Source organism: Mustelus asterias, chromosome 15, assembly GCF_964213995.1.
Source record: "Mustelus asterias chromosome 15, sMusAst1.hap1.1, whole genome shotgun sequence".
Classification (NCBI taxonomy): domain Eukaryota; kingdom Metazoa; phylum Chordata; class Chondrichthyes; order Carcharhiniformes; family Triakidae; genus Mustelus; species Mustelus asterias.
This window is the reverse complement of record NC_135815.1, coordinates 66,101,402-66,128,605: the sequence shown is the minus strand read 5'-3', so window position 1 is coordinate 66,128,605 and position 27,204 is coordinate 66,101,402. Positions and strand designations below refer to the sequence as shown.

Genomic DNA, 27,204 nt, shown 5'->3' with positions numbered 1-27,204 from the left:
GGAAGTGCAGATGTACAAAGGGATCCAGATGTCCTTGTACATAAGTAAATGAAAGTGTAAAGACAGGCGCAGCAAGCAATTACGGAGTCAAGTGATGTGTTGGCTTTCACTGCAAGAGAATGAGTCCAGAATTAGGAATGTCTTACTGCAGTTATACAGGGCCTTGGTGAGACCACACCCAGAGTACTGCCTGCAGTTTGGGTCTCCCTACCTAAGGGTATTCTTGCTATAGAGGGAGTGCAGCGAAGGTTCACTAGACTGATACCAGGATTGGCGAGACTGTCCTATGAGGAGAAATTGGTTCGACTGGGCCTGTGGTCACTAGAGTTCAGAAGGATGAAAGGGAATCTGATTGAACAAATAAAATTCTAACAGAGCTGGCAGACTAGAAACAGGGAGGATGTTGTCCCTGGTTGGGGAATCTAGGACCAGGATACATTTTCAGGATACCGCGTAGACCATTTAGGACTGAGATGAGGAAAAATGTCTTCACTCAAAGTGTGGTGAACGTGTGGAATTCTCTACCACAGAAGGCTGCGGAGATTAAGTCACAAATGTATTCAAGAGGTAGGTAATTTTTTTAGATTTTAATGACGTTTGGGGAGAAAATGGGAATAAGGCATTGAGATAGAGGATCAGCCATGACCATATTGAATGATGGAGCAGACTTGAAGGGCCAAATGGCCTATTCCTACTCCTAGTTGCTATGTTTCTAACATAAGAAATAAGAGGGAGTCAAGAATAAATTCTTGGGAGGATACAGATCAAACATATAGCCTCTTTCACAACCTCTATGTCTTAAAACCAACTAAGAACTTTCAAGTAAATTCAGTCTTAATGTAGCAAAATGCTGCAGTCAATTTGTGCAAGGCTGTACGAAAAGCAATGAAAGGATGACTAAATAGTCTGTTCAAATGGACATTATGCAACCTCTCCTGATCTTGTTGTCCATCTGAGATGGCAGAGATTTAACCTCTCATCTACAAAAAGTGCAGTATTCCCTCGATGTTGCACTGATTGGTGACAACCTAGATTTTGCACTCCAGTTTGTGAAATGATTCTTGAACCCACAACATTCAAATTTATAGCTGACAGTAGCAATCACAGTCATGATGGACACAATGAGGTGTGTAGATTCAACCGTCTACCACCCCTTCCCACCTTTTGAATGATTGCTTCAAAGCTTCTAATCTTGTACATGACTGTATAAAAAAAAATTGGCTCACCTTCACTTTCAGCTGCCGGTTGGGAAGGTCAGTGTAAATGAAATCCCACTGCTGGATAGTGAAGCCCTTAATGGACAAGATGGCCTCTATTGTCAGCAGGTCTGACAGGGCATCCCCCACAGTCTGTAAATTCAGAATTAAAGTTCAAAATAAGTGCACACAGTGTGCGATGGATCTGCCCGCTTAATCCTGTAGATCTTTCCAAAGGTAAGCATAGTCGAGAATGTCCCTTTATACTTATAAGCATTAGTCACTTTCCGTCGGACTAAGCTGTTCGTAATTAATGAAAATCTCTAGCTATACCAAGCTAGGTTTCTTCAACAGCTGACGCTCATTGAACTCTTTAACAGCTTAATGGGGAGTATCATGTGAATGTCAGTAGCTTCTGTTGAGAATCAGACCAGGTTTCTCTTTTGCTCAAGTACCAATAAGGAGCAAATTATCAACATGCTGCCCATCAAGAGGTATTAGAAAGATGTACTGATGAATGTAATGCGCGCTGCTTAACAAACTTTACCCACCTGGTTGATTAGATCAATTGTATTTTCAAGCATTTTAGCTGCATTGCTTTTCTCTCCCAGTTGGTTTTTATCCTGAGCCAGCTGTCTGATTTTATTCTCAGCTGTCTTACTGAAGAGTACCTTAAAAGGGGAAAAATAGGGACAGGCATTTTCAGATTTACAATATGGTATTCTCAACTCCAAGAATAAAATTTTAAAGCCATGATTTCTACCATACAACCGACGGATGTCCTTCCAATCACTAGCGTTTCTCATTTTCTCCCCCAAAATGATGCAAGGACTAGAGTTTTTACAAACCTAACCTCCAGCTTTTAAAATGCTGATTTAGGTCACCAGCAAAAAATAAAATTAATTTTTCTTTGTTAATTATATTTTTATTGATGAATTCTTCATCTTATACAAAAAACACAACAAACTCTCAAAGATTGGTACAGTAGAGTCATGGAGGTATACAGCACAGGAAAAAGGCCCTTCAGCCTGTTGCATCTTCACCCAATACAAAGTACCCAACCATTCTAATCCCAATTTCCAGGATTTGATACACAACCTAGCATGCATCGCATATGCACATCTAAATATTTCTTAAATGTTATGAGTGTCTCTGCCTCCACCACCCTTTCAGCCAATGAGTTCCAGGCTCCTGCCACTCTCTGGATGAAAAAGTTTTTCTTCACATCCGCTCTAAACTTCCAGCCCCCAACCTTAAATCTCTGCTCCCTGGTCATTGATCCCTCCACCAAAGGGGAGTTTCTTCCTGTCTTATCTATTCGCATCAATTTTATACATCTCAATTATGTCCCCTCTGCTGCAAGGAAAACAACCCCAATCTATCCAATCACTATTCATAACTAAAACTCTCCAGCTCAGGCAACATGCAGATAAATCTCCTTTACACCCTTTCAAATGCTATCACGTCCCTCCTATAATGTGGATTCCAGAATACACAATTCTCTAGCTGTGACCGAACCAACGTTTTATATAATCCCACAATAACCCCCCTGTTCTTAAATTCTATGCCTTGGTTAATAAGTTAATATGCCTTGTGTCTTTATATGCTCTGTTTGTGAACAGAATTCCCACTCACCTGAAGAAGGGGCTTGCAGCTCCGAAAGCTTGTGTGGCTTTTGCTACCAAATAAACCTGTTGGACTTTAACCTGGTGTTGTTAAACTTCTTACTTGGTTAATGAAGACAAGTATACCATATGCCTTCTTAACACTCTATCTACTTGTCCTACCACCTTTGGTGTACATGCACACCAAAGTCCCTCTGATCCATCCCACGGTCCTGCCATTCATCATGTATTCTCTTGCCCAAGTGCATCACCTCACACTTATCTGGATTGAATTCCATTTACCGTTTATCAGCCAAGCTCGTCAATTTCCTTCTGTAATCTAAGGCTATTCTCATCACTATTTACCACCCTACCAACTTATGTTTCATCAGCGACCTTACTGATCAACCCTCCTACATTCAAGTCTAAATCATTTATATAAGCCACAAACAGCAAGGGCCCCAAAACTGATCCCTGTGGGACCCCACAGGACACAATCTTCCAGTCAGAAAAACTCCCCTCAACCATCACTCTTTGCTTCCTGCCACTCAACCAATTCTGGATTTCTAGAGTCATGGAGATTTACAGCATCGAAAGAGGCCGTTCCGCCCAACTTGTCCATGCCGCCCAGTTTTTACCATTAAGGAATCCCAATTGCCCGCGTTTGGCCCATATCACTCTGTACCAATCTAACCCATGTAACTGTCTAGAGTCAGAGGTTTACAATTCTGGATTTCTAGAGTCATGGAGATTTACAGCATCGAAAGAGGCCCTTCGGCCCAAATTGTCCATGCTGCCCTTTTTTAAAATTACCAAGCTAGTCCCAATTGCCCGCGCTTGGCCCGTATCCCTCGATAACCAGCTTACTCATGTAACTGTTTAAATGCTTTTTAAAAGACAAAATTGTACCTGCCTCTACTACTACCTCTGGCAGCTTGTTCCAGACACTCACCACCCTCTGTGTGAAAGAATTGCCCCTCTGGACCCTTTTGTATCTCTCCCCTCTGATCTTAAACCTATGCTCTCTAGTTTTAGTCTCCCCTACCTTTGGGAAAAGATATTGACTATCTAGCTGATCTATGCCCCTCATTATTTTATAGACCTCTATAAGATTACCCCTAAGCCTTCTATGATCCAGAGAAAAAAGTCCCAGTCTATCCAGCCTCTCCTTATAACTCACACCAAGTCCTGGTAGCATCCCAATAAATCTTTTCTGCAATCTTTCTAGTTTAATAATATCCTTTCTATAATAAGATGACCAGAACTGTACACTGTATTCCAAGTGTGGCCTTACCAACATCTTGTACAACTTCAACAAGACGTCTCAACTCCTGTATTCAATGTTCTGACCAGTGAAACCAAGCATGCCAAATGCTGCCTTCACCACTCTGTCCACCTGTGACTCCACTTTCTATGAGGTATGAACATGTACCCCTAGGTCTCTTTGTTCTATAACTCTCCCCAACGACCTACCATTAACTGAGTAAGTCCTGCCCTGGTTCGATTAACCAAAATGCATCACCTCGTCTTCATCCAAATTAAACTCCATCTGCCACTCGTCAGCCCAATTGATCAAGATCCCGTTGCAATCTCAGGTAACCTTCTTCACTGTCCACTATGCCACCAATCTTGGTGTCATCTGCAAACTTACTAACCATGCCTCCTATGTTCTCATCCAAATCATTAATATAAATGACAAATAACAGTGGACCCAACACCGATCCCTGAGGCACACTGCTGGTCACAGGCTTCCAGTTTTAAAAACAACCCGTTAAAAGCACCCTCTGGCTTCTGTCATCAAGCCAATTTTGTATCCATTTGGCTACATCACCCTGGATCCTGAGAGTTTGAATCTTTTGCAACAACCTACCATGCGGTACGTTGTCAAAGGCCTTGCTAAAGACCATGTAGATATCAACTGCACTGCCTTCATCTACCTTCTTGGTTACCCCTTCAAAAACTTCAATCAAATTTGTGAGACATGATTTTCCACTCTCAAACCCATGCTGACTGTCCCTAATCAGTCCTTGCATCTCTAAGTGCCTGTAGATTCTGTCTCTCAGAATACCTTCTAACAACTTATCCACTACAGATATGAGGCTCACTGGCCTGTAGTTCCCAGGTTTTTCCCTGCAGCCCTTTTTAAACAAAGGCACAACATTTGCCACCCTCCAATCTTCAGGCACCTCACCTGTGGCTGTCGATGATTCAAATATCTCTGCTTGGGGACCCGCAAATTCCTCCCTCGCCTCCCACAACGTCCTGGAATACATTTCATCAGGCCCCAGGGATTTATCTATCTTGATGCGCTTTTAAGACTTCCAGCGCCTCCTTCTCTGTAATATGTACATTCCTCAAGACATCACTATTTATTTCCCCAAGTTCCCTAACATCCATGCCTTTCTCAACAGTAAATACTGTTGAGAAATTTAGGATCTCACCCATCTCTTGTGGTTCCGCACACAGATGACCTTGTTGATCCTTAAGAGGCCCTACTCTCTCCCTTGTTACTCTTTTGCCCTTTATGTATTTGTAGAATCTCTTTGGAATATCCTTTGCCGTGTCTGCCAAAGCAATCTCATGTCCCCTTTTTTGCCCTCCTGATTTCTCTCTTAACTCAATTTCTACACCCTCTATACTCTTCAAGGGATCCACTTGATCCCAGCTGCCTATGCATGTCATGTGCCTCCTTCTTCTTCTTGACCAGGGCCTCAATATCCCGAGTCATCCAGGGTTCGCTACTTCTACCAGCCTTGCCGTTCACTCCAAGAGGAATGTGCTTACCCTGAACCCTGGTTAAGAGTTTTGAAAGTCTCTCACTTACCAGACGTCCCTTTGCTTGCCAACAGACTCCCCCCAATTAACTTTTGAAAGTTCCTGTCCGATACCCTCAAAATGCCATTGGCCTTGCCCCAATTTAGAATTTTAACTTTTGGGCCAGACCTATCGTTTTCCATAGCGATCTTAAAGCTAATGGAATTATGGCTACTGGTCCCAAAGTTATCCCTCACTAACACTTCTGTCACCTGCTCTTCCTTATTTCCCAAGAGGAAGTCACGTTTTGCCCCCTCTCTAGTCAGACCATCCAAATACTGAATGAGAAATTCCTCCTGAATACATTCAACAAATTTCTCTCCATCCAACCTTCTAATGCTATGGCTGTCCCAGTCAATGTTGGGAAAGTTAAAATCCGCTTCTATTACCACCCTATTTTTCTTGGAGCTATCTGTAATCTCCTTATATATTTGCTCCTCAATTTCCCGCTGACTATTTGAGGGCCTATAGTACAACCCTGTCAAAGTGATTCCCTCCTTCTTATTTCTCAGTTCTACCCATATAGACTCAGTGGGCGAACCCTTGGATATATCCCCTTTCAGTACTGCAGTGATGTTTTCCCTAATCAAAAGTGCATCTCCCCCTCCTCTCTTACCTGCTGTTCTATCTTTCCTGTAGCATCTGTACCCTGGAATATTGAGCTGCCAGTCCTGTCCCTCCCTTAGTCATGTTTCAGTAATAGCTATAATATCCCAGTCCCATGAACCCAACAATGCCCTGAATTCATCTGCCTTGCCCCCAAGGCCTCTTGCATTGAAATAAATGCAGTTTAATCTGGACTTCCCTTGCTCTCTGCTCTGCTTTTGCCTGATCTGTCTAGCATTTGGATTATTGACACTACCTTTATTATTTAATGTGCTCTCTTTAACTGGTGTGCTGTCCTCAACCTTCTCTTCTGTCTCCCTACTGCTTTGGGTCCCACCCCCCTGCCAAACTAGTTCAAACCCTCTCGAATGGCTCGAACAAATCTCCCCGCCAGGATATTAGTCCCCCTCCAGTTCAAGTGTAACTCATCCCTCTTGAACAGGTCACTTCTTCCCCAGAAGAGATCCCAATGATCCACAAATCTATATCCCTGCCCCCTGCACCAGCTCTCAATCCACGTTTCATCTGCCTAATCTTCTTATTCCTACTCTCACTAGCACGTAGCACCGACAGTAGTCCAGAAATTACTCCCTTCAAGGTCCTGCACTTTAGCTTTCTGCCTAACTCTCGATATTCACTCTTCAGGACCTACAGGAATAGAGAGAGAGTAGGAAAGAACTCAAACGGGGAGTTAGAAGGGCAAAAAGAGGTCACAAAATGTTCTTGGCAGGCAGGATTATGGAGAATCCCAAGGCATTTTATTCATATGTCAGGAACAAAAGAGTTGTCAGGGAAAAAGTCGGACCTCTCAGGGACAAAGGGGGGGAATTACCCAAGGGAATAGGGGAGATCCTAAATGAATACTTTGCATCGGTATTCACAAAGGAGAGGGACTTGTTGACTGGGAGTGTCTCAGAGGAAGGTGTTGACCCGTTAGAGAGAATCTCCATTACAAGGGAGGAAGTGTTAGGTTTTTTAGGGAACATTAAAACTGACAAATCCCCAGGGCCTGATGGCATCTATCCTAGACTGCTCGGGGAGACAAGAGATGTAATTGCTGGGCCTCTGACGGAAATCTTTGTCTCTTCATTGGACACAGGTGAGGTCCCTGAGGATTGGAGGATAGCGAATGTGGTACCGTTATTTAAGAAGGGTAGCAGGGATAACCCGGGTAATTATAGGCCAGTGAGCTTGACGTCCTGTTAGGGAAGTTGTTGGAGAGGATTCTTAGAGACAGGATGTATGCGCATTTAGAACGGAACAATCTCATTAGTGACAGACAGCATGGTTTTGTAAGAGGGAGGTCGTGCCTTACAAATTTGGTGGAGTTTTTTTGAGGAAGTAACAAAAACGGTTGACGAAGGAAGGGCCGTGGATGTCGTCTATATGGATTTCAGTAAGGCATTTGACAAAGTCCCTCATGGCAGGTTGGTTAAGAAGGTTAAGGCTCATGGGATACAAGGAGAGGTGGCTAGATGGGTAGAAAACTGGGTTGGCCACAGGAGACAGAGGGTAGCAGTCGAAAGGTCTTTTTCCGGCCGGAGGTCTGTGACCAGTGGTGTTCCGCAGGGCTCTGTACTGGGACCTCTGCTATTTGTGATATATATAAATGATTTGGAAGAAGGTGTAACTGGTGTTATCAGCAAGTTTGTGGATGACACGAAGTTGGCTGGACTTGCGGATAGCGATGAACATTGTCGGACAATACAGCAGGATATAGATAGGCTGGAAAATTGGGTGGAGAAATGGCAGATGGAATTTAATCCAGATAAATGCGAAGTGATGCATTTTGGAAGAACTAATGTAGGGGGGAGTTATACAATAAATGGCAGAGCCATCAAGAGTATAGAAACACAGAGGGACCTAGGTGTGCAAGTCCACAAATCCTTGAACGTGGCAGCACAGGTGGAGAAGGTGGTGAAGAAGGCATATGGTATGCTTGCCTTTATAGGACGGGGTATAGAGTATAAAAGCTGGAGTCTGATGTTGCAGCTGTATAGAACGCTGGTTAGGCCACATTTGGAGTACTGCGTCCAGTTCTGGTCACTGCACTACCAGCAGGACATGGAGGCTTTAGAGAGAGTGCAGAGAAGGTTTACTAGGATGTTGCCTGGTATGGAGGGTCTTGGCTATGAGGAGAGATTGGGTAAACTGGGCTTGTTCTCCCTGGAAAGACGGAGAATGAGGGGAGACCTAATAGAGGTACAAAATTATGAAGGGTATAGATAGGGTGAACAGTGGGAAGCTTTTTCCCAGGTCGGAGGTGACGATCACGAGGGATCACGGGCTCAAGGTGAGAGGGTATAACTCAAGGTATAACTCAGATATCAAAGGGAAGTTTTTTTTACACAGAGAGTGGGGGGGGCCTGGAATGTGCTGCCAAGTAGGGTGGTGGAGGCAGACACGCTGGCATCGTTTAAGACTTACCTGGATAGTCACATGAGCAGTCTGGGAATGGAGGGATACAAACGAATGGTCTAGTTGGACCAATGAGCAGCATAGGCTTGGAGGGCCGAAGGGCCTATTTCCTGTGCAGTACTGTTCTTTGTTTATCCCTTTTCCTATCTATGTCGTTGGTACCAATATGTAGAATGACCTCTGGCTGCTTACCCTCCCCCTGAAGAATGTCCTGCAACCACTCAGAGATGTCCTTGACCCTGGCACCAGGAAGCAACACACCATTCTGGAGTCTCGATTGCAGCCACAGAAACATCTGTATGTGCCTCTAACTAGCGAGTCCCCTATTACTAGTGCTCGCTTGCTCTTTGTCCAACCCTGCTCAACAGCAGAACCAGTCACAGGCCTGGCTGCTGCTGGTTTCTTCCCCTGAGAGGCTATCCCCCTCAACAGTATCCAAAATGATATACCTGTTTGAAAGGGGAATAGCCACAGGAGACTACTGCACTACCTTCCTGCCTCTCCTGGTAGTCACCCATCTACCTGCGGCACGGTAGCACAGTGGTTAGCACTGCTGCTTCACAGCTCCAGGGTCCCGGGTTCGATTCCTGGCTCGGGTCACTGTCTGTGTGGAGTTTGCACATTCTCCTCGTGTCTGCGTGGGTTTCCTCCGGGTGCTCCGGTTTCCTCCCACAGTCCAAAGATGTGCGGGTTAGGTTGATTGGCCAGCTTAAAAATTGCCCCTTAGAGTTCTGAGATGCGTAGGTTAGCGGGATTAGCAGGTAAATATGTGGGGGTAGGGCCTGGGTGGGATTGTGGTCGGTGCAGACTCGATGGGCCGAATGGCCTCCTTCTGCACTGTAGGGTTTCTATGATTTCTATGAACCTTAGGTGTAACAACCTCCCTGTAACTAGTGTCAATCACACTCTCTGCCCCCTTTAGTGCCGCAGTGTGTCCATCTGCTGCTCCAACCAAACAAGGCGATCTGTGAAGAGCTGCAGCTGGACACACTTCCTGTAGACAAACTTGTCAGGGAGACTAGATTGCTTCCCTGATTTCCCACATCTGGCAGGAGGAGCATACCATAACTTCCATACTGCCCTTATAAAGGTAAGAGGATAAAAGAATCTCAACTTACCTTTCCCTTGGTTTGTGGTCCTCACTGTGACTTTTTTTTTGGTTAGAGGAGGAGGTAGTGAAACACTGAAGTAGTTTCTGGGGTTTAACTGTCCCTTTACAACAGTTCCTCCACAGTCCACCTTCTGGTTGCAGTGACTGCGCCTATGCAAATCTTCCCTGCAACAGCCAATCAGCATCACCGCTCTACTGTCCTCTGCTTGACGGTTACCTTCATTCAAACACGGAGGGTGTCTTCCAGAGGTCCACCTTCTGGTAGCAGTGACTGCACCGATGTAAATCTTGCCCGCAACAGCCAATCAGCTTCGCCGCTCTGCTACCCTCTGCTGGACGGTTGCCTTCACTCGAACACTGCGGTTGCCATTGAATAAAGAGCTTAACTTCTGGCCATTGCCTGTCTTCCAATCCCAGTAATGGATATCAACTTCCGGGTGTATAACGTATGTAGTTTCTCAGCCAAGCTCTTTACCAAGGCACCTTTCCCAGAGGCCAGGTTTCCATCGACGGTGATGATTTTACTGTTGGCTTTGAACTTTTTCTGGAAGTCCACCTTCTGGTAGCAGTGTTTTTCAAAAGACAAAATTGTACCCAATTCTACTACTACCTCTGAAAACTCATTCAAGAGTCTCACCACCCTCGGAGTGAAAAAATTGTCCTTCTGGATCTTTCCCCTCTCACCTTAAACCTATGCCCTCTAGTTTCGGACTCCCCTACCGGTGGGAAAAGATGTTGACTATCTACCTTATCTATGCCCCTCATTATTTTAGAGACCTCTATAAGATCATCCCCAAGTCTCTGACGCTCCAGGGAAAAAAGTCCCAGTCCATCCAGCCTCTCCTTATGACTCAAGTCCCGGTAGCATCTTAGTAAATCTTTTCTGCACTCTCTCTGGATTAATTATATCATTTCTATAATAGGGCAACCAGAACTGTGCACAGTGTTCCAAGTGTCTTCTGCAACTTCAACAAGATGTCCCAACTCCTGTATTCAATGTTCTGACCAATGAAACCAAGCATACCGAATGCCTTCTTCACCACCCTATTCAACTGTGACTCCAATTTCAAAGAGCTATGAACCTGATCTTTTTGTTCTATAACTTTCCCCAACGCCCTAACAAAGCAAGTCCTGCCCTGGTTCGATCTAGCAAAATGCATCACCTTGCCTTTATCTAAATTAAACTCCATCTGTCATTCATCAGCTCACTGGCCCAATTGCACTGAACTCTGGAACAAAGAACAGTACAGCACAGGAAACAGGCCCTGCGGCCCTCCAAGCCTGTGCCGCTCCTTGGTCCAACTAGACCAATCGTTTGTATCCCTCCATTCCCAGGCTGCTTATGTGACTATCCAGGTAAGTCTTAAACGATGTCAGCGTGTCTGCCTCCACCACCCTACTTGGCAGCGCATTCCAGGCCCCCACCACCCTCTGTGTAAAAAACATCCCTCTAATATCTGAGTTATACTTCGCCCCTCTCACCTTCAGCCTGTGACCCCTCGTGAACGTCACTTCTGATCTGGGAAAAAGCTTCCCACCGTTCACCCTATCTATCCCCTTCATAATCTTGTACACCTCTATTAGATCTCCCCTCATTCTCCGTCTTTCCAGGGAGAACAACCCCAGTTTACCCAATCTCTCCTCATAGCTAAGACCCTCCATACCAGGCAACATCCTGGTAAACCTTCTCTGCACTCTCTCTAATGCTTCCACGTCCTTCTGGTAGTGCGGCGACCAGAACTGGACGCAGTACTCCAAATGTGGCCTATCCAGCGTTCTATACAGCTGCATCATCAGACTCCAGCTTTTATACTCTATACCCCATCCTATAAAGGCAAGCATACCATATGCCTTCTTCACCACCTTCTCCACCTGTGTTGCCACCTTCAAGGATTTGTGGACTTGCACACCTAGGTCCCTCTGTGTTTCTATACTCCTGATGACTCTGCCATTTATTGTATAACTCCTCCCTACATTATTTCTTCCAAAATGCATCACTTCGCATTTATCTGGATTAAACTCCATCTGCCACCTCTCCGCCCAATTTTCCAGCCTATCTATATCCTGCTGTATTGCCCGACAATGTTCATCGCTATCCGCAAGTCCAGCCATCTTCGTGTCATCCGCAAACTTGCTGATTACACCAGTTACACAGTCTTCCAAATCATTGTTATGGGGGATTTTAACTTGACGAATATTGACTGGAATTGTTATAGCTCTAGCTCGTTAGAGGGGTCAGTTTTTGTTCAAAGCGTGCAGGAAGGTTTTTTGACTCAGTATGTAGACAGGCCAACTAGAGGTGAGGCTATATTGGATCTGGTGCTGGGAAATGAGCCAGACCAGGTGCTAGACTTGGAAGTTGGTGTGCATTTTGGTGATAGTGACCACAATTCGGTTACGTTCACCTTAGTGATGGAAAGGGATAGGCATGAACCTCGGGCCAGTGGTTTTAGCTGGGGGAAGGGTAATTATGAGGCTATTAGGAGAGAATTAGGAAACATAGGTTGGACTAGGAGATTACAGGGACTGGGAACGTCCGACATGTGGAGTTTTTTCAAGGAGCAGCTACTGCGAGTCTGTGATAGGTATGTCCCTGTCAGGCAAGGAGGAATTGGTAGGGCTAGGGAACCGTGGTGCACCAAAAAAGTTTCTTTGTTGGTTAAAAAGAAAAAGGAGGCTTATGTTCGGATGAGACGTGAGCACTCGGGTAGTGCACTAGAAAGCTTTAGATTGGCTAAGAGGGAGTTGAAGAGCGAGCTTAGAAGGGCTAAAAGGGGACATGAGAAGACTTTGGCGGATAGGGTTAAAGAGAATCCTAAGGCGTTCTATAGGTATGTCAAGAACAGAAGGTTGGTTAGGGCAAGTTTAGGGCCAGTTATAGATGGCAGAGGGAAGTTATGTGTGGAACCGGAGGAGATTGGTGAAGCATTGAACCAATATTTCTCTTCGGTGTTCACGCAAGGGGACATGAATATAGCTGAGGAGGACACTGGGTTGCAAGGGAGTAGAATAGACAGTATTACAGTTGATAAGGAGGATGTGCAGGATATTCTGGAGGGTCTGAAAATAGATAAATCCCCTGGTCCGGATGGGATTTATCCAAGGATTCTCTGGGAGGCAAGAGAAGTGATTGCAGAGCCTCTGGCTCTGATCTTCAGGTCGTCGTTGGCCTCTGGTATAGTACCAGAAGATTGGAGGTTAGCGAATGTTGTCCCATTGTTTAAGAAGGGGAACAGAGACTTCCCCGGGAATTATAGACCGGTGAGTCTCACTTCTGTTGTCGGCAAGATGTTGGAAAAAATTATAAGGGATAGGATTTATAGTTATTTGGAGAGTAATGAATTGATAGGTGATAGTCAGCATGGTTTTGTGGCAGGTAGGTCGTGCCTTACTAACCTTATTGAGTTTTTTGAGAAAGTGACCAAGGAGGTGGATGGGGGCAAGGCAGTGGACGTGGTATATATGGATTTTAGTAAGGCGTTTGATAAGGTTCACCATGGTAGGCTTCTGCAGAAAATCCAGATGTATGGGATTGGGGGTGATCTAGGAAATTGGATCAGGAATTGGCTAGCGGATAGGAAACAGAGGGTGGTGGTTGATAGTAAATATTCATCATGGAGTGCGGTTACAAGTGGTGTACCTCAGGGATCTGTTTTGGGGCCACTGCTGTTTGTAATATTTATTAATGATCTGGATGAGGGTATAGTTGGGTGGATTAGCAAATTTGCTGATGACACCAAAGTCGGTGGTGTGGTAGACAGTGAGGAAGGGTGTCGTAGTTTGCAGGAAGACTTAGACAGGTTGCAAAGTTGGGCCGAGAGGTGGCGGATGGAGTTTAATGCGGAGAAGTGTGAGGTAATTCACTTTGGTAGGAATAACAGATGTGTTGAGTATAGGGCTAACGGGAGGACTTTGAATAGTGTGGAGGAGCAGAGGGATCTAGGTGTATGTGTTCATAGATCCCTGAAAGTTGGGAATCAAGTAGATAAGGTTGTTAAGAAGGCATATGGTGTCTTGGCGTTTATTGGTAGGGGGATTGAATTTAGGAGTCGTAGCGTTGTGTTGCAACTGTACACAACTCTGGTGCGGCCGCACTTGGAGTACTGTGTGCAGTTCTGGTCCCCACATTACAGGAAGGATGTGGAGGCTTTGGAGAGGGTGCAGAGGAGGTTTACCAGGATGTTGCCTGGTATGGAGGGGAGATCCTATGAGGAGAGGCTGAGGGATTTGGGATTGTTTTCGCTGGAAAGGCGGCGGCTAAGAGGGGATCTTATTGAAACATATAAGATGATTAGAGGTTTAGATAGGGTGGATAGTGATAGCCTTTTTCCTCTGATGGAGAAATCCAGCACGAGGGGGCATGGCTTTAAATTGAGGGGGGGTAGTTATAGAACCGATGTCAGGGGTAGGTTCTTTACCCAGAGGGTGGTGAGGGATTGGAATGCCCTGCCAGCATCAGTAGTAAATGCGCCTAGTTTGGGGGCGTTTAAGAGATCCGTAGATAGGTTCATGGACGAAAAGAAATTGGTTTAGGTTGGAGGGTCACAGTTTTTTTTTAACTGGTCGGTGCAACATCGTGGGCCGAAGGGCCTGTTCTGCGCTGTAATGTTCTATGTTCTATTTATATATATCACAAATAGCAGAGGTCCCAGTACAGAGCCCTGCGGAACACCACTGGTCACAGACCTCCAGCCGGAAAAAGACCCTTCGACCACTACCCTCTGTCTCCTATGGCCAAGCCAGTTCTCCACCCATCTAGCCACCTCTCCTTGTATCCCATGAGCCTTAACCTTCTTAACCAACCTGCCATGAGGGACTTTGTCAAATGCCTTACTGAAATCCATATAGACGACATCCACGGCCCTTCCTTCATCAACTGTTTTTGTCACTTCCTCAAAAAACTCCACCAAATTTGTAAGGCACGACCTCCCTCTTACAAAACCATGCTGTCTGTCACTAATGAGATTGTTCCGTTCTAAATGCGCGTACATCCTGTCTCTAAGAATCCTCTCCAACAACTTCCCTACCACGGTCGTCAAGCTCACCGGCCTATAATTACCCGGGTTATCACTGCTACCCTTCTTAAATAACGGTACCACATTCGCTAACCTCCAATCCTCAGGGACCTCACCTGTGTCCAATGAAGAGACAAAGATTTCCGTCAGAGGCCCAGTAATTACATCTCTTGTCTCCCCGAGCAGTCTAGGATAGATGCCATCAGGCCCTGGGGCTTTGTCAGTTTTAATGTTGCCTAAAAAAACCTAACACTTCCTCCCTTGTAATGGAGATTCTCTCTAACGGGTCAACACCTTCCTCTGAGACACTCCCAGTCAACAAGTCCCTTTCCTTTGTGAATACCGATGCAAAGTATTCATTTAGGATCTCCCCTATTCCCTTGGGTTCTAAGCATAATTCCCCCCTTTTGTCCCTGAGAGGTCTGACTTTTTCCCCTGACAACTCTTTTGTTCCTGACATATGAATAAAATGCCGTAGGATTCTCCTTAATCCTGCCTGCCAAGAACATCTCGTGACCTCTTTTTGCCCTTCTAACTCCCCGTTTGAGTTCTTTCCTACTCTCTCTGTATTCCTCCAGAGCTCCATCTGTTTTCTGTTGCCTGGACTTAACGTACGCCTCCCTTTTCATTTTAATCAGATCCTCAATTTCCCTGGTTATCCACGGCTCTCGAATCCTACCTTTCCTATCTTTCCTTTTTACAGGCACATGCCTATCCTGCAGCCTTATCAATAGTTCCTTAAAAGACTCCCACATGCCAGACGCGGACTTACCCTCGAACATCCTCTCCCAATCAACATCCACCAACACCTCGGTCAGACTCCTATTTATTGACTACAGCTCAGCCTTCAACACCATTATTCCCACAAAACCCATCTCCAAATTCCATGGCCTGGAGCTCTTCGGCTCCTCCCTCTGTGACTGAATCCTGAACTTCCTAACCCACAGACCGCAATCAGTAAGGACAGTCAACAACACCTTCTCCACAGTCATCATCAACGCCAATGGCCCACAAGGCTGTGTTCTCAGCCCCCTTCTATACTTCTTATACACCTATGACTGTGTGGCCAAATTCCCCTCCAACTCGATTTTCAAGTTTGCTGATGACACCACCGTAGTGGGCCAGATCTCAAACAATGGCAAGATGGAGTACAGGAATGAGATAAAGAATCTGGTGAACTGGTGCGACAACAATAATCTCTCTCAATGTCAACAAAGCGAAGAAGGAGATAGTCATCGACTTCGGGAAGCGTAGAGGAGAACATGCCCCCGTCTACATTAATGGGAACGAAGTAGAAATGGTTGAGAGCTTCAAGTTTTTAGGTGCCCAGATCATCAACAACCTGTCCTGGTCCCCCCATGCCAACACTATAGTTAAGAAAGCCGACCAACGCCTCTACTTTCTCAGAAGACTAAGGAAATTTGGCATGTCCACTACGACTCTCACCAACTTGGTTGTATTACAGCTTGGTATGGCTCATGCTCTATCCAAGACTGCAAGAAACTACAAAGGGTCGTGAATGAAGCCCTGTTCGTCACACAAACCAGCCTCCCATCCATTGACTCTGTCTACACTTCCTGCTGCCTCGGAACAGCAGCCAGCACAATCAAAGACCCCATGCACCCCGAACATACTCTCTTTCACATTCTTCCACCGGGAAAAAGTTACAAAAGTCTGAGGGCACGTTTCAACTGACTCAGCTTCTTCCCTGTTGCCATCAGACGTTTGAATGAACCTATCTTGCATTAAGTTGATCTTTTGCTAAACCTTAGCTATGACTGTAACACTACATTCTGCACTCTCTTTCCTTCTCTATGAACGGATGCCGCGTCTGCATAGCGTGCAAGAAACAATACTTTTCACTGTATAGTAGTACGAGACAATAATAAATCAAATCAAAGATCCCATTGCATTCCTAGATAAGCATCTTCACTGTCCATTATGCCACCGATCTTGATGTCATCTGCAAACTTATTAACCATGCCTCCTAAATTCTCATCCAAATCATTAATATAAATGGCAAGTGGACCCAGCACCGATCCACGAGGCCTCCAGTTTGAAAAACAACCTCCTACAACCATTCTCTGTCTTCTGTCAAGCTAATTTTGTATCCAATTGGCTACCTCACCCTGGATCCGTGAGTTTTAATCTTATGCAACAATCTACCGACCTGCGGTCGGTACCTTGTCAAAGGCTTTGCTAAAGTCCACGTAGACAACATCGGACTGCACTGCCCTCATCTACCTTCTTGGTTACCCCTTCAAAAAACTCACTTAAATTTGTGAGACACGATCTCCCACTCACAAAGCCATGCTGACTGTCCCTAATCAGTCCTTGCCTCTCTAAATGCCTGTAGATCCTTATGGATTCCTCCAAACGCATCACCAGAATCTTAAACAACACTTTCAAACCAACATTCAATGAAGAAATGGATTTGTAAAAGGTATACTGCTCTGAATTCTTGCCCGGTTTCAGGATTAAGGAAATATTCACCTCACAGAGTGACAGCTGTAGCAAATCTATGCCAAATGAATGATTATACACACCAATTAATTGGTCTAATAACAAGTTTTTGAATTTCTCATAGAATTCACACCAAGACCATCAAGCCCAGGCACCTTAACAGGCCGAAGCTCCTTTAGGGCAGAGATCTCCTCCTCCCCAGGAGGATGTTGTGTATCTGGACTTTCAAAAGGTTTTTGACAAGGTCCCACACAAGAGATTAGTGAGCAAAATTAAAGTCCATGGTATTAGGAGGTGGTGTATTGACGTGGATAGAGAACTGGTTCGCAGACAGGAAGCAGAGAGTGGGAATAAATGTGTCCTTTTCAGATTGGTAGGTAGTGACTAGTGGGGTACCGCAGGGTTCAGTGCTGGGACCAGAGTTATTCACACTACATATTAATGATTTAGACAAAGAAATTGAATGCAATATCTCCAAATCTGCAGACGGTGCTAAGCTGGGTGGCAGTGTGTACTATGAGGAGGATGTTAAGAGGCTACAGAGTGACTTGGACAGGCTGGTTGAGTGGGCAAATTTTTGGCAAATGCAATATAATGTGAAGTTATCCACTTTGGTGGCAAGAACCGAAAAGAAGGTTATTATCTGAACGGTGGCAGTTTAGGAAAAGAGAAAGTGCAATGTGGCCTGGGTGTTATGGTGGAACAGTCACTGAACATATTCTGCAGGTACAGCAGGCGGTGAGGAAAGCTAATGGCATGCTGGCCTTCATAGCAAGAGGATTCAAGTATAGGAGTAAGGATGTCTTGCTATAGTTATGATGTGGAGATGCCGGCGTTGGACTGGGGTAAACACAGTAAGAAGTTTAACAACACCAGGTTAAAGTCCAACAGGTTTATTTGGTAGCAAAAGCCACACAAGCTTTCGAGGCTCTGAGCCCCTTCTTCAGGTGAGTGGGAATTCTGTTCACAAACAGAACTTATAAGACACAGACTCAATTTACATGAATAATGGTTGGAATGCGAATACTTACAACTAATCCAGTCTGGATTAGTTGTAAGTATTCGCATTCCAACCATTATTCATGTAAATTGAGTCTGTGTCTTATAAGTTCTGTTTGTGAACAGAATTCCCACTCACCTGAAGAAGGGGCTCAGAGCCTCGAAAGCTTGTGTGGCTTTTGCTACCAAATAAACCTGTTGGACTTTAACCTGGTGTTGTTAAACTTCTTATTGCTATAGTTATACAGGGCCTTGGTGAAGCCACACCTTGAGTATTGTGTGCAGTTTTGAGGAAGGACATTCTTGCTATTGAGGAAGGACATTCTTGCTATTGAGGAAGTCCAGCGAAGGTTCACCAGACTGATTCCCGGAATGGCAGGACTGACATAAGAGAGACTGGGTCAACTGGGCTTGTACTCACTGGAATTTAGAAGAATGAGGGGGAATCTCATAGAAACATATAGAATATGTTTTATATGTTGGGTATAAACCATATGTTTTATGTTGGGTACTACCCAAGATGGTAGCGCACATAGGCGCAACGGCTTTGTCTCCCAAGACAATGTTATCTATTTATTATTTTTATGTTAGTTCTCGGCCTGTTCACTCAGAGAGGACGGGCAAACAAATTCTACAGCCGTCAGGCAGTTCTGGATATTGGGACTGAATGCACACAACTCACATTCAAGCAGGAATGATCTAATCTCCGACATGCTAACATCCCCAGCCAGAAGTCGACGCAGATCGCAATGAGAACGTAAACAAAGATGGGGTAAGTGAGCTGGGATACATGCTTGGCTAAAGAGTGCTCCTCACAAAACCTTCCTTCCAAGTGTTTTCCTGGCCAACGTTCGGTCACTGGTAAATAAAATGGATGAGATCAGACTAATCAACCATGATTGAATGGTGGAGTGGACTCGATGGGCCGAATGGCCTTACTTCCGCTCCTATGTCTTATGGTCTTATAGACTAAGATTCACCTCACAGAAAAGGATAAAGGACTGCTGTGTTATGATCTTCACGGAGACCTGGCTAAAAAGCAATACCCCCGATGCTGCTATCAAACTAGCTGGACTTATAGTCTACCGTTCCGATCGAACAGTTGACTCCGGTAGGAGCAAAGGCGGTGGATTGTACATTTATATCAACAATGCTTGGTACACAAACTCGAGAAGCTGTTCTGCTGATCTGGAATTCCTCATGGTGAAATGTAGGCCTTCCTACTCGCCTAGGGAATTTACAGTTGTTATCATCACCATGGTGTATATTCCACCACATGCTAATGCTAAATTTTAGCACTGAAAGACCTACACAGTGCCATTAACAAATTACAAACCACACACCCAGACAGAGCATTCATCGTGGCGGGAGACTTTAATCAAGCAAACCTCAAGACTGTACAGCCAAAATTCCACCAGAACATCTCCTGACCTACAAGAGGTGTGAACACACTGAACCATATTTATACTAACATGGTGGACGCATATAAGGCCATACTCTGCCCCCATCTCGGGCAGTCGGACCACCTTTCTTTGTTCCTAGTCCCTGCATACAAACCTCTCATTAAACAAATTAAATCATCTGCAAGGACAGTCAAAGTATGGCCACAGGGGGCCTTCGACAAACTTCAGGACTGCTTTGAACGCACTGACTGGAATATGTTTGCTTGGGAAGCCACACTGGACTCTCACAAAGACATTAAGGAGCATGTATATCCACAGTCTTACTCTACATAAAAGCAATACCCCCGATTGTGTAGAGAATGTCATATCTCACAAGAACATTCCAACATTCTCCAACCAAAAACCTTGAATGAATGGGGAGGTCCATTTGCTGCTGAAAATACACGACATAGCATTCAAATCTGGCGACGTTGTGGCCTACAATGCAGCTAGGTCTAATCTGAAAATAAGCATCACGAATGCCAAATGAAATCACATACTACAGGTTGAGGGCCATTTCCACAATACAGCCCCCCGGCGCATGTGGCAAGCCATTCAATCCATCACAGATTTCAAAAACAAGAACATCTGCCCCCTGACCAATGATGCCTCCTTCCCTCATGAGCTCAACAACCTCTATGCTCGCTTTGACATGGATAACAAGGAACCAGCCACTAAGGCCTCACTACCACTGGATGACCTGGGCGGCACGGTAGCACAGTGGTTAGCACTGCTGCTTCACAGCTCCAGGGTCCCAGGTTCGATTCCCGGCTCGGGTCACTGTCTGTGTCGTGTCTGCGTGGGTTTCCTCCGGGTGCTCCGGTTTCCTCCCACAGTCCAAAGATGTGCAGGTTAGGTTGATTGGCCAGGTTAAAAATTGCCCCTTTGAGTCCTGGGATGCGTAGGTTAGAGGGATTAGCGGGTAAATAGGTAGGGCCTGGGTGGGATTGTGGTCGGTGCAGACTCGATGGGCCGAATGGCCTCCTTCTGCACTGTAGGGTTTCTATGATTCTAGGTGCTCACACTGTCTACCTCTGATATAAGGGGTACTCTGTGCAGAGTGAGTACTCGCAAGACCGCTGGCCCAGATGGCATTCCTGGATGGATACTCAGGGCATGTGCTGATCAGTGGCTGAGGTCTTTACTGACATCTTCAACCTGTCACTGACCCGGACGGTGGTCCCCATATGCTTCAAATACACAACCATTGTTCCTGTGCCGAAGCAATTGAATGTGATGAGCCTGAATGACTACTACCCTATTGCACTCACCCTCATCATAATGAACTGCTTCGAGAGATTGGTCCTGACTCACCTAAAAGCCAATGTTCCTGCCAACCTCAACCAGCACCAGTTTGCCTATCGCACAAACAGGTCAACGGAAGACGCTTTTTCTACTGCTCTTCATTTCGCTCTGACCCATTTGGAAGGCAAGAGCACTTATGTTAGAATGCTATTCGTTGACTACAGCTCAGCATTTATCATCATCCCCACCATGCTTGTCCATAAACTCCATAACCTAAGAGTCAACACCTCCCTCTGTAATTGGATCCTGGACTTCCTAAGCAACAGGCCCCAGTCAGTTAGGTTAAGTAACCTCACTTCCCCCACCCTAACCCTGAGCACCGGGGCTCAAGGATGTATGCCGAGCTCCATTCTCTACTCCCTCATCACCTATGACTGCGTGCTTGTCCATTACACCAATACCATCATCAAGTTCGTGAACAACACTATGGTGGTAGGCTTGATCGCTAATAACGAGTCAGCCTACAGGGAGGAGGTCCAACATCTGGCAATGTGGGATGCTGGAAACAACCTGGTCCTCAACACTAAGACCACCAAAGAACTCACTGTAGACTTCAGGAAGTCCAGAGGCAGCACACACACCCCCATTTACATCAATGGGGTAAAGGTGGAAAGGGTCTGCAGCTTCAAATTCCTGAGCATCCACATCACAAAGAACCTCTCATGGTCCCTCAACTCCACCTCCCTAGTGGAGAAGGCTCAACAGCGCTTATACTTCCTGAGGAGGCTAAAGAGAGCCAACCTGTGCCCCCAGCTTCTCTCAAATTTCTACTGCTGCACAATAGAGGGCATCTTATCAAACTGCATTATGGTGTGGTATGACAGTTGCTCCATTTCTGACCAGAAAGCTTTGCAGCAAGTAGTCAAAACAGCCCATTACGTCATCAGCACTCAGCTACCAGCCATCCAGGACATTTATCACAAACGCTGTCTGTGAAGATTTCTTAGCCAGAGATCCCACCCATCCTAACCACAGATTGTTTGCCCCCCCCACCGTCATCTGGGAGGCGCTACAGATGCATTTGAGCCTGTACGACCAGGCTCAAGAACAGCTTCTTCCCCAGAGCTGTTACCCATCTGAACTCCGTCCTTTAAAGTATTCCCAGGCGATGGTCATTGTGCAATATGCATGTATACACTTAGTGAGTATTGGCACTATTTATGACTACTGCATTTGTGTTTTTCTTCTTTGCATCTTGGGAGCCTGCAAGCTCACTTTTCGTTGCATTTGTATTTGTGCATTATACGATGACAATAAAGATGAATTGAATTGACAAACTCCTGATGGGACTGGACAGGCTAGATGCGGGAAGAATGTTCCTGATGTTGGGGACATCCAGAACTAGGGGTCACAGTCTAAGAATAAGGGACAGAGGTGAGGAAGAACTTCTTCAGTCAAGAGTTGTGAACCTGTGGAATTCTCTACCACAGAAAGTTGTTGGGGCCAGTTCGTTAGATATGTTCAAAAGGGAGTTGGACGTGGCCCCTGTGGCTAAAGGGAACAAGGGGTATAGAGAGAAAGCGGGAGTGGGATATTGAAAGTGCATGATCAGCCATGATCATATTGAATGGTGGTGCAGGCTCAAAAGGGCCGAATGGCCTACTCCTATTTCCTGTTTTTCAAAAGATTGGCTGCCAGTTTGATAACGTTTGCAGTGATCTCCTGCCTTCAAGAGCACCGGGTCCAGGGACTAGTCTCCAAGCAGATCACCATGTTGAAGGCCCAGCTCCAACCTGGGTGCTTCCAAATGTACCGTTTTAGAGTCATAGAGGTTTACAGTATGGAAACAGGCCCTTCGGCCCAACTTGTCCACGCCACCCTTTTTAAAAAAAAACCCTGAAGCGAGTCCCAATTGCCCGCATTTGACCCATATCCCTCTATACCCATCTTACCCATGTAACTGTCTAAATGCTTTTAAAAGACAAAATTGTTCCTGTCTCTACTACTACCTCTGACAGCTTGTTCCAGGCACTCACCACCCTCTGTGAGAAAAAATTGCCCCTCTGGACGCTTTTGTATCTCTCCCCTCTCACCTTAAACCTCTGCTCTCTAGTTTTAGACTCCCCTACCTTTGGGAAAAGATATTGACTATCTAGCTGATCTATGCCCCTCATTATTTTATAGACTTCTATAAGATCACCCCTCAGCCTTCAACACTCCAGGGAAAAAAGTCCCCAGTCTATCCAGCCTCTCCTTATAACTCAAGCCATCAAGTCCTGGTAGCATCCCAGTAAATCTTTTCTGCATTCTTTCTAGTTTAATAATATCATTTCTATAATAGGGTGACCAGAACTGTACACAGTATTCCAATGTGGCCTTACCAATGTCTTGTACAACTTCAACAAGATGTCCGAACTCCTGTGTTCAATGTTCTGACCAATGAAACCAAGCATGCTGAATGCCTTCTTCACCACTCTGTCCACTTGTGATTCCACTTCAAGGAGTTATGAACATGTACCGCTAGATCTCTCTGTTCTATAACTCTCCCCAACGTCCTACCATTAACCGAGTAAGTCCTGCCCTGGTTCAATCTACCAAAATGCATCACCTCGCATTTATTTAAATTAAACTCCATCTGCCATTCGTCAGCCCACTGGCCCAACTGATCAAGAGGAGCATTTATTGAGGACTTTCGAGACACTCCTTGGCATTCTGTCATCAGTACTTACCAAAAATGAATTCACATTATAGGAGGGATGTGATAGCACTGGAAAGAATACAGAAGATGTTGCATGGGCTGGAGTTTTATAGTTGTGAAGAGAGATTGGATAGGGTTGTTTTGCTTGGCGTAGGGGGAGACATGATTGAAATGTATAAAATTATTAGGGGCATAGAGAGACAGGAAGAAATTTCCCCCTTGGTGGAGGGATCAATTACTCGGGGGAATAGATCAAGGTAAAGGGCAGGAGGTTTACATGATACTTGAAGAATATCTTTTTCACCCAGAGGGTGGTGGAAGTCTGGAACGCACTGCCTGAAGGGTGGTGGAGGCAGAGACTCTCGTAACATTTTACTATTTAGGTGTGCACTTACAATGCCAAGGGTAAAAGACTGTGGGCCAAATGCTGGAAAATGGGATTAGAATAGTTAGGTGGTTTGTCTTTGACCAGCACAGACACAAAGGGTTAATGGGCCTTTTACTGTGCTGTATACCTCTATGACACAGCACAGAGTATACAGTCCAGTATAAAGTGATAATGAGCCATTTATCAGGATTAAAAGGATTTGCAAACAAGCAGTGCCAGAGTTCGTGGAAACCCAACTATTCCTGCGTTCATATTACTTGACCACCACACTAATTTTTCTATTGAGTTTGAATACCTTTTATATTGTTACAAAGAAATACTGCATCTTCATGTCTCCAGAGCATCCAACTGAAAATGGGATTAAATTAATAATGGTAGATTCCACAATGATTTCTGCGAGTGTTACAATATTATCTGAGAAATGACATCTGGTGATTTCAAGATTTTTCATTATCTTCAACTGCCTCTGCCATCTGATAGGTTGCTAAGGTAAATAAAGATGTTATTTCTATTTCCACTATAAATACAGAATGCAGTGACTATGTCTTATGTCACAGCAAGCTGACTAAATTAAAATTTAAAATATTAAAATTTAAAATATGAAAAAGTAATCTCCACAAGGCACACAGAGGACATATGACCTTCTTTGGAAGTGCATTGTCACGTACTTGCTTCAGACAGGTAAAGTGCTTTGTCCTTTATCACCTCACTCTAACCATGACCATACCTCAGATAAATGAGCAGTCAGGCATCCAAGCCTTAGGACTAGGCAATGTTTCCCTGACTACTAAAACAAAGTGTATAACAGTCCTGCTAACTGTTTCCAATATTTTTCTCTGGAAGAATGCACCCTTTTCATTCCCACCAAATAAACAATAATTTGGGGAAAGTAGCAAAAAAAAACAGAATGCGTGATGTCAACTTATATGGCTACAATTTAAATCTTATGTATTTCATAAATTCAGTCTTTAATCAACAGCACAGATAGTCACTCAAAATATCATGAATACTTCAATAAAACAGACCAGCAGAACTCGCCATTCAAACTGTCACTCACTGTGCCATGGCCATTTGCTTCAAAGTAAACCCCAACATCAAATTCTTGAGCTTTATGGTGCAAATATTTCACTCCCGTATTCACACAGTACACAGGAACCTAAGAAAAACAATAACAAACATTAGAAATCAGACAACAGATGCAGGCATGTCTATATTGACACTTCATTTGTCTACTGATACCTAAGTGTCATACAACACAGAAACAGGCCCTTTGGTCCATCATGTCTATGCCGACCATCAAATACCAAATACTGTAAATGGCAGAACCCTTAGGAACATTAATATACAAAGGGATCTGGACATGCAGGTCCACAATTCCCTAAAAGTGCAGCACTGATGGCAAGGTGATTTAGAAGACATATGGCTTGCTTGTCTTCATCAGCCAGGGCATTGAGTGCAAGAGTTGGGAAATCATGTTGCAGCTATATAAAACCTTGGTTAGGCCGCATTTGGAGTACTGCATGCAGTTCTGGTCACCACACTACCAGAAGTGGAACCTTTGGAGAGAGTGCAAAGAAGGTTCACCAAGATGTTGCCTGGTCTTGAGGGTGTTGGCTATGAGGACAGGTTGAATAAACTAAGATTGTTTTCACTGGAAAGACAGAGGCTGAGGAGAGATCTGATAGAGGTCTACAAAATTATGAGAGGCATAGACAGGGTGGATAGTCAAAGGCTTTTTCCTAGGGTGCAAGTGCCAATTACAAGGGGGCACAGGAGCAAGGTAAGAGGGAGAAGTTTCAGGGAGATGTGCAGGGGAAGTTTTTCCACGCAGAGAGTGGTGGCTGAATGGAACGCGCCCGCCAGAGGTGGTGGTGGAAACAGGTACATTAGCAACATTTAAGAGGCATCAGGATGGGTACATGAATAGTGAGGAAATAAAGGGATACAGACTGAGTAAGGGAAGGTGGTTTTTTTTTTTAGTTTAATTAGGGTATCGTGATTGGCACAGGCTTGGAGGGCCAGAAGGCCTGTTCCTGTGCTGTACTTTTCTTTGTTTGTTCTTACATCCCTCCCATCACACCTGAAACTTGTATACTTTGGAAAGTTGAGTTGCCAGTCCCGTCATTCTTTCAACCATGTCTCCGTGATAGCAACAATATCATATTTCCACACACTGATCTATGCTCTTAAGTTCATCTGCCTTACCAGAGAGGCTCCTTGCATTAAAATAGATTCAGTTTAGCCTTCCAATGCTCCCTTGCGCCTTATCATGCCCATGCCTTCTCTGCCTGTTGGACTGACCTAGCTTTCCTTCGATATTTGACTGAACCTCACTCCCAACTGTACATCTATTCTGTGTCCCATCCTCCTGCCAAATTAGTTTAGAACCTCCCTAATAGCACAAGCAAATCTCCCAGCAAGGATATTGAACCTGCTCTGGTTCAGGTACAACCCATCCAGAAAGTGTCCCAATGATCCAAAAATCTAAAGCCCTCCCTCGTTCACCATCCCTTTAGCCATGCAGTCTTCTGACCCATCTTCCTGTTCCTATACTCAGTAGTGTGTGGCACTGGAAGTAATCCAGAGATTACAACATTAGCAGTCCTGTTCTCTATTCGACTATCCAACTCCCTAAATTCCTGTTGCAGGACTTCATTCCTTTTTCTGCCCACATTGTTGGTGCCACAGCCACTGGCTGTTCACTCTCCCCCTTCAGAGTGCTCTGCAGCCACTCAGACATCCCTAACCCTGGCACCACGGAGGCAACATACCACTCAAGAGTCTCGTTTGCGGTCACAAAAATGCACGTCAGCTCCCCTTAAAATTGAGTCACCTATCACTAAAGCTCTCTCAGTGTTTTTCCTTAGAGTAGGTGAAATCAACTTCCCCAACATTAACTGGGAGAAACATAGTATTAAGGGATGGAGTGGATTTCTTGAAATGTATACCGGCGAACTTATTAGGCCAATATGTAGATGGTCCAACAAGGAAAGGAGCTGTGCTGGACCTAATTCTGAGGGATGAAGCCAGGCAGGTGGTTGTGGGGGAGCATTTTAGTGACCACAACATGGTAGATATAAGTTTTAAAAAATTATTTTACTCCATCCTTAAAGATACAAAGCCAATGCTCAGAATGGATCAGGCAAATCCAAATCCATTACTTGCTTGCTCCAAAAAACAAATAAAAAATTCTAACTGAATCCAA

General features: G+C 44.9%; 1 protein-coding gene across 2 annotated transcripts in view; it reads right to left on the bottom strand.

Moving 5' to 3' along the window:
* The window catches only part of pgm3 (phosphoglucomutase 3), a 122,008-nt gene that overhangs the window by 31,534 nt on the left and 63,270 nt on the right, over window positions 1-27,204 (bottom strand). For both annotated transcript variants that reach the window (XM_078230032.1, XM_078230033.1), the window contains exons 8-10: window positions 25,057-25,155; window positions 1,748-1,867; window positions 1,227-1,349 (exon numbers count right to left, since the gene is read on the bottom strand). In XM_078230032.1, the coding sequence (XP_078086158.1) occupies window positions 1,227-1,349; window positions 1,748-1,867; window positions 25,057-25,155 (342 nt within the window). The remainder of the gene's footprint in view (window positions 1-1,226; window positions 1,350-1,747; window positions 1,868-25,056; window positions 25,156-27,204) is intronic.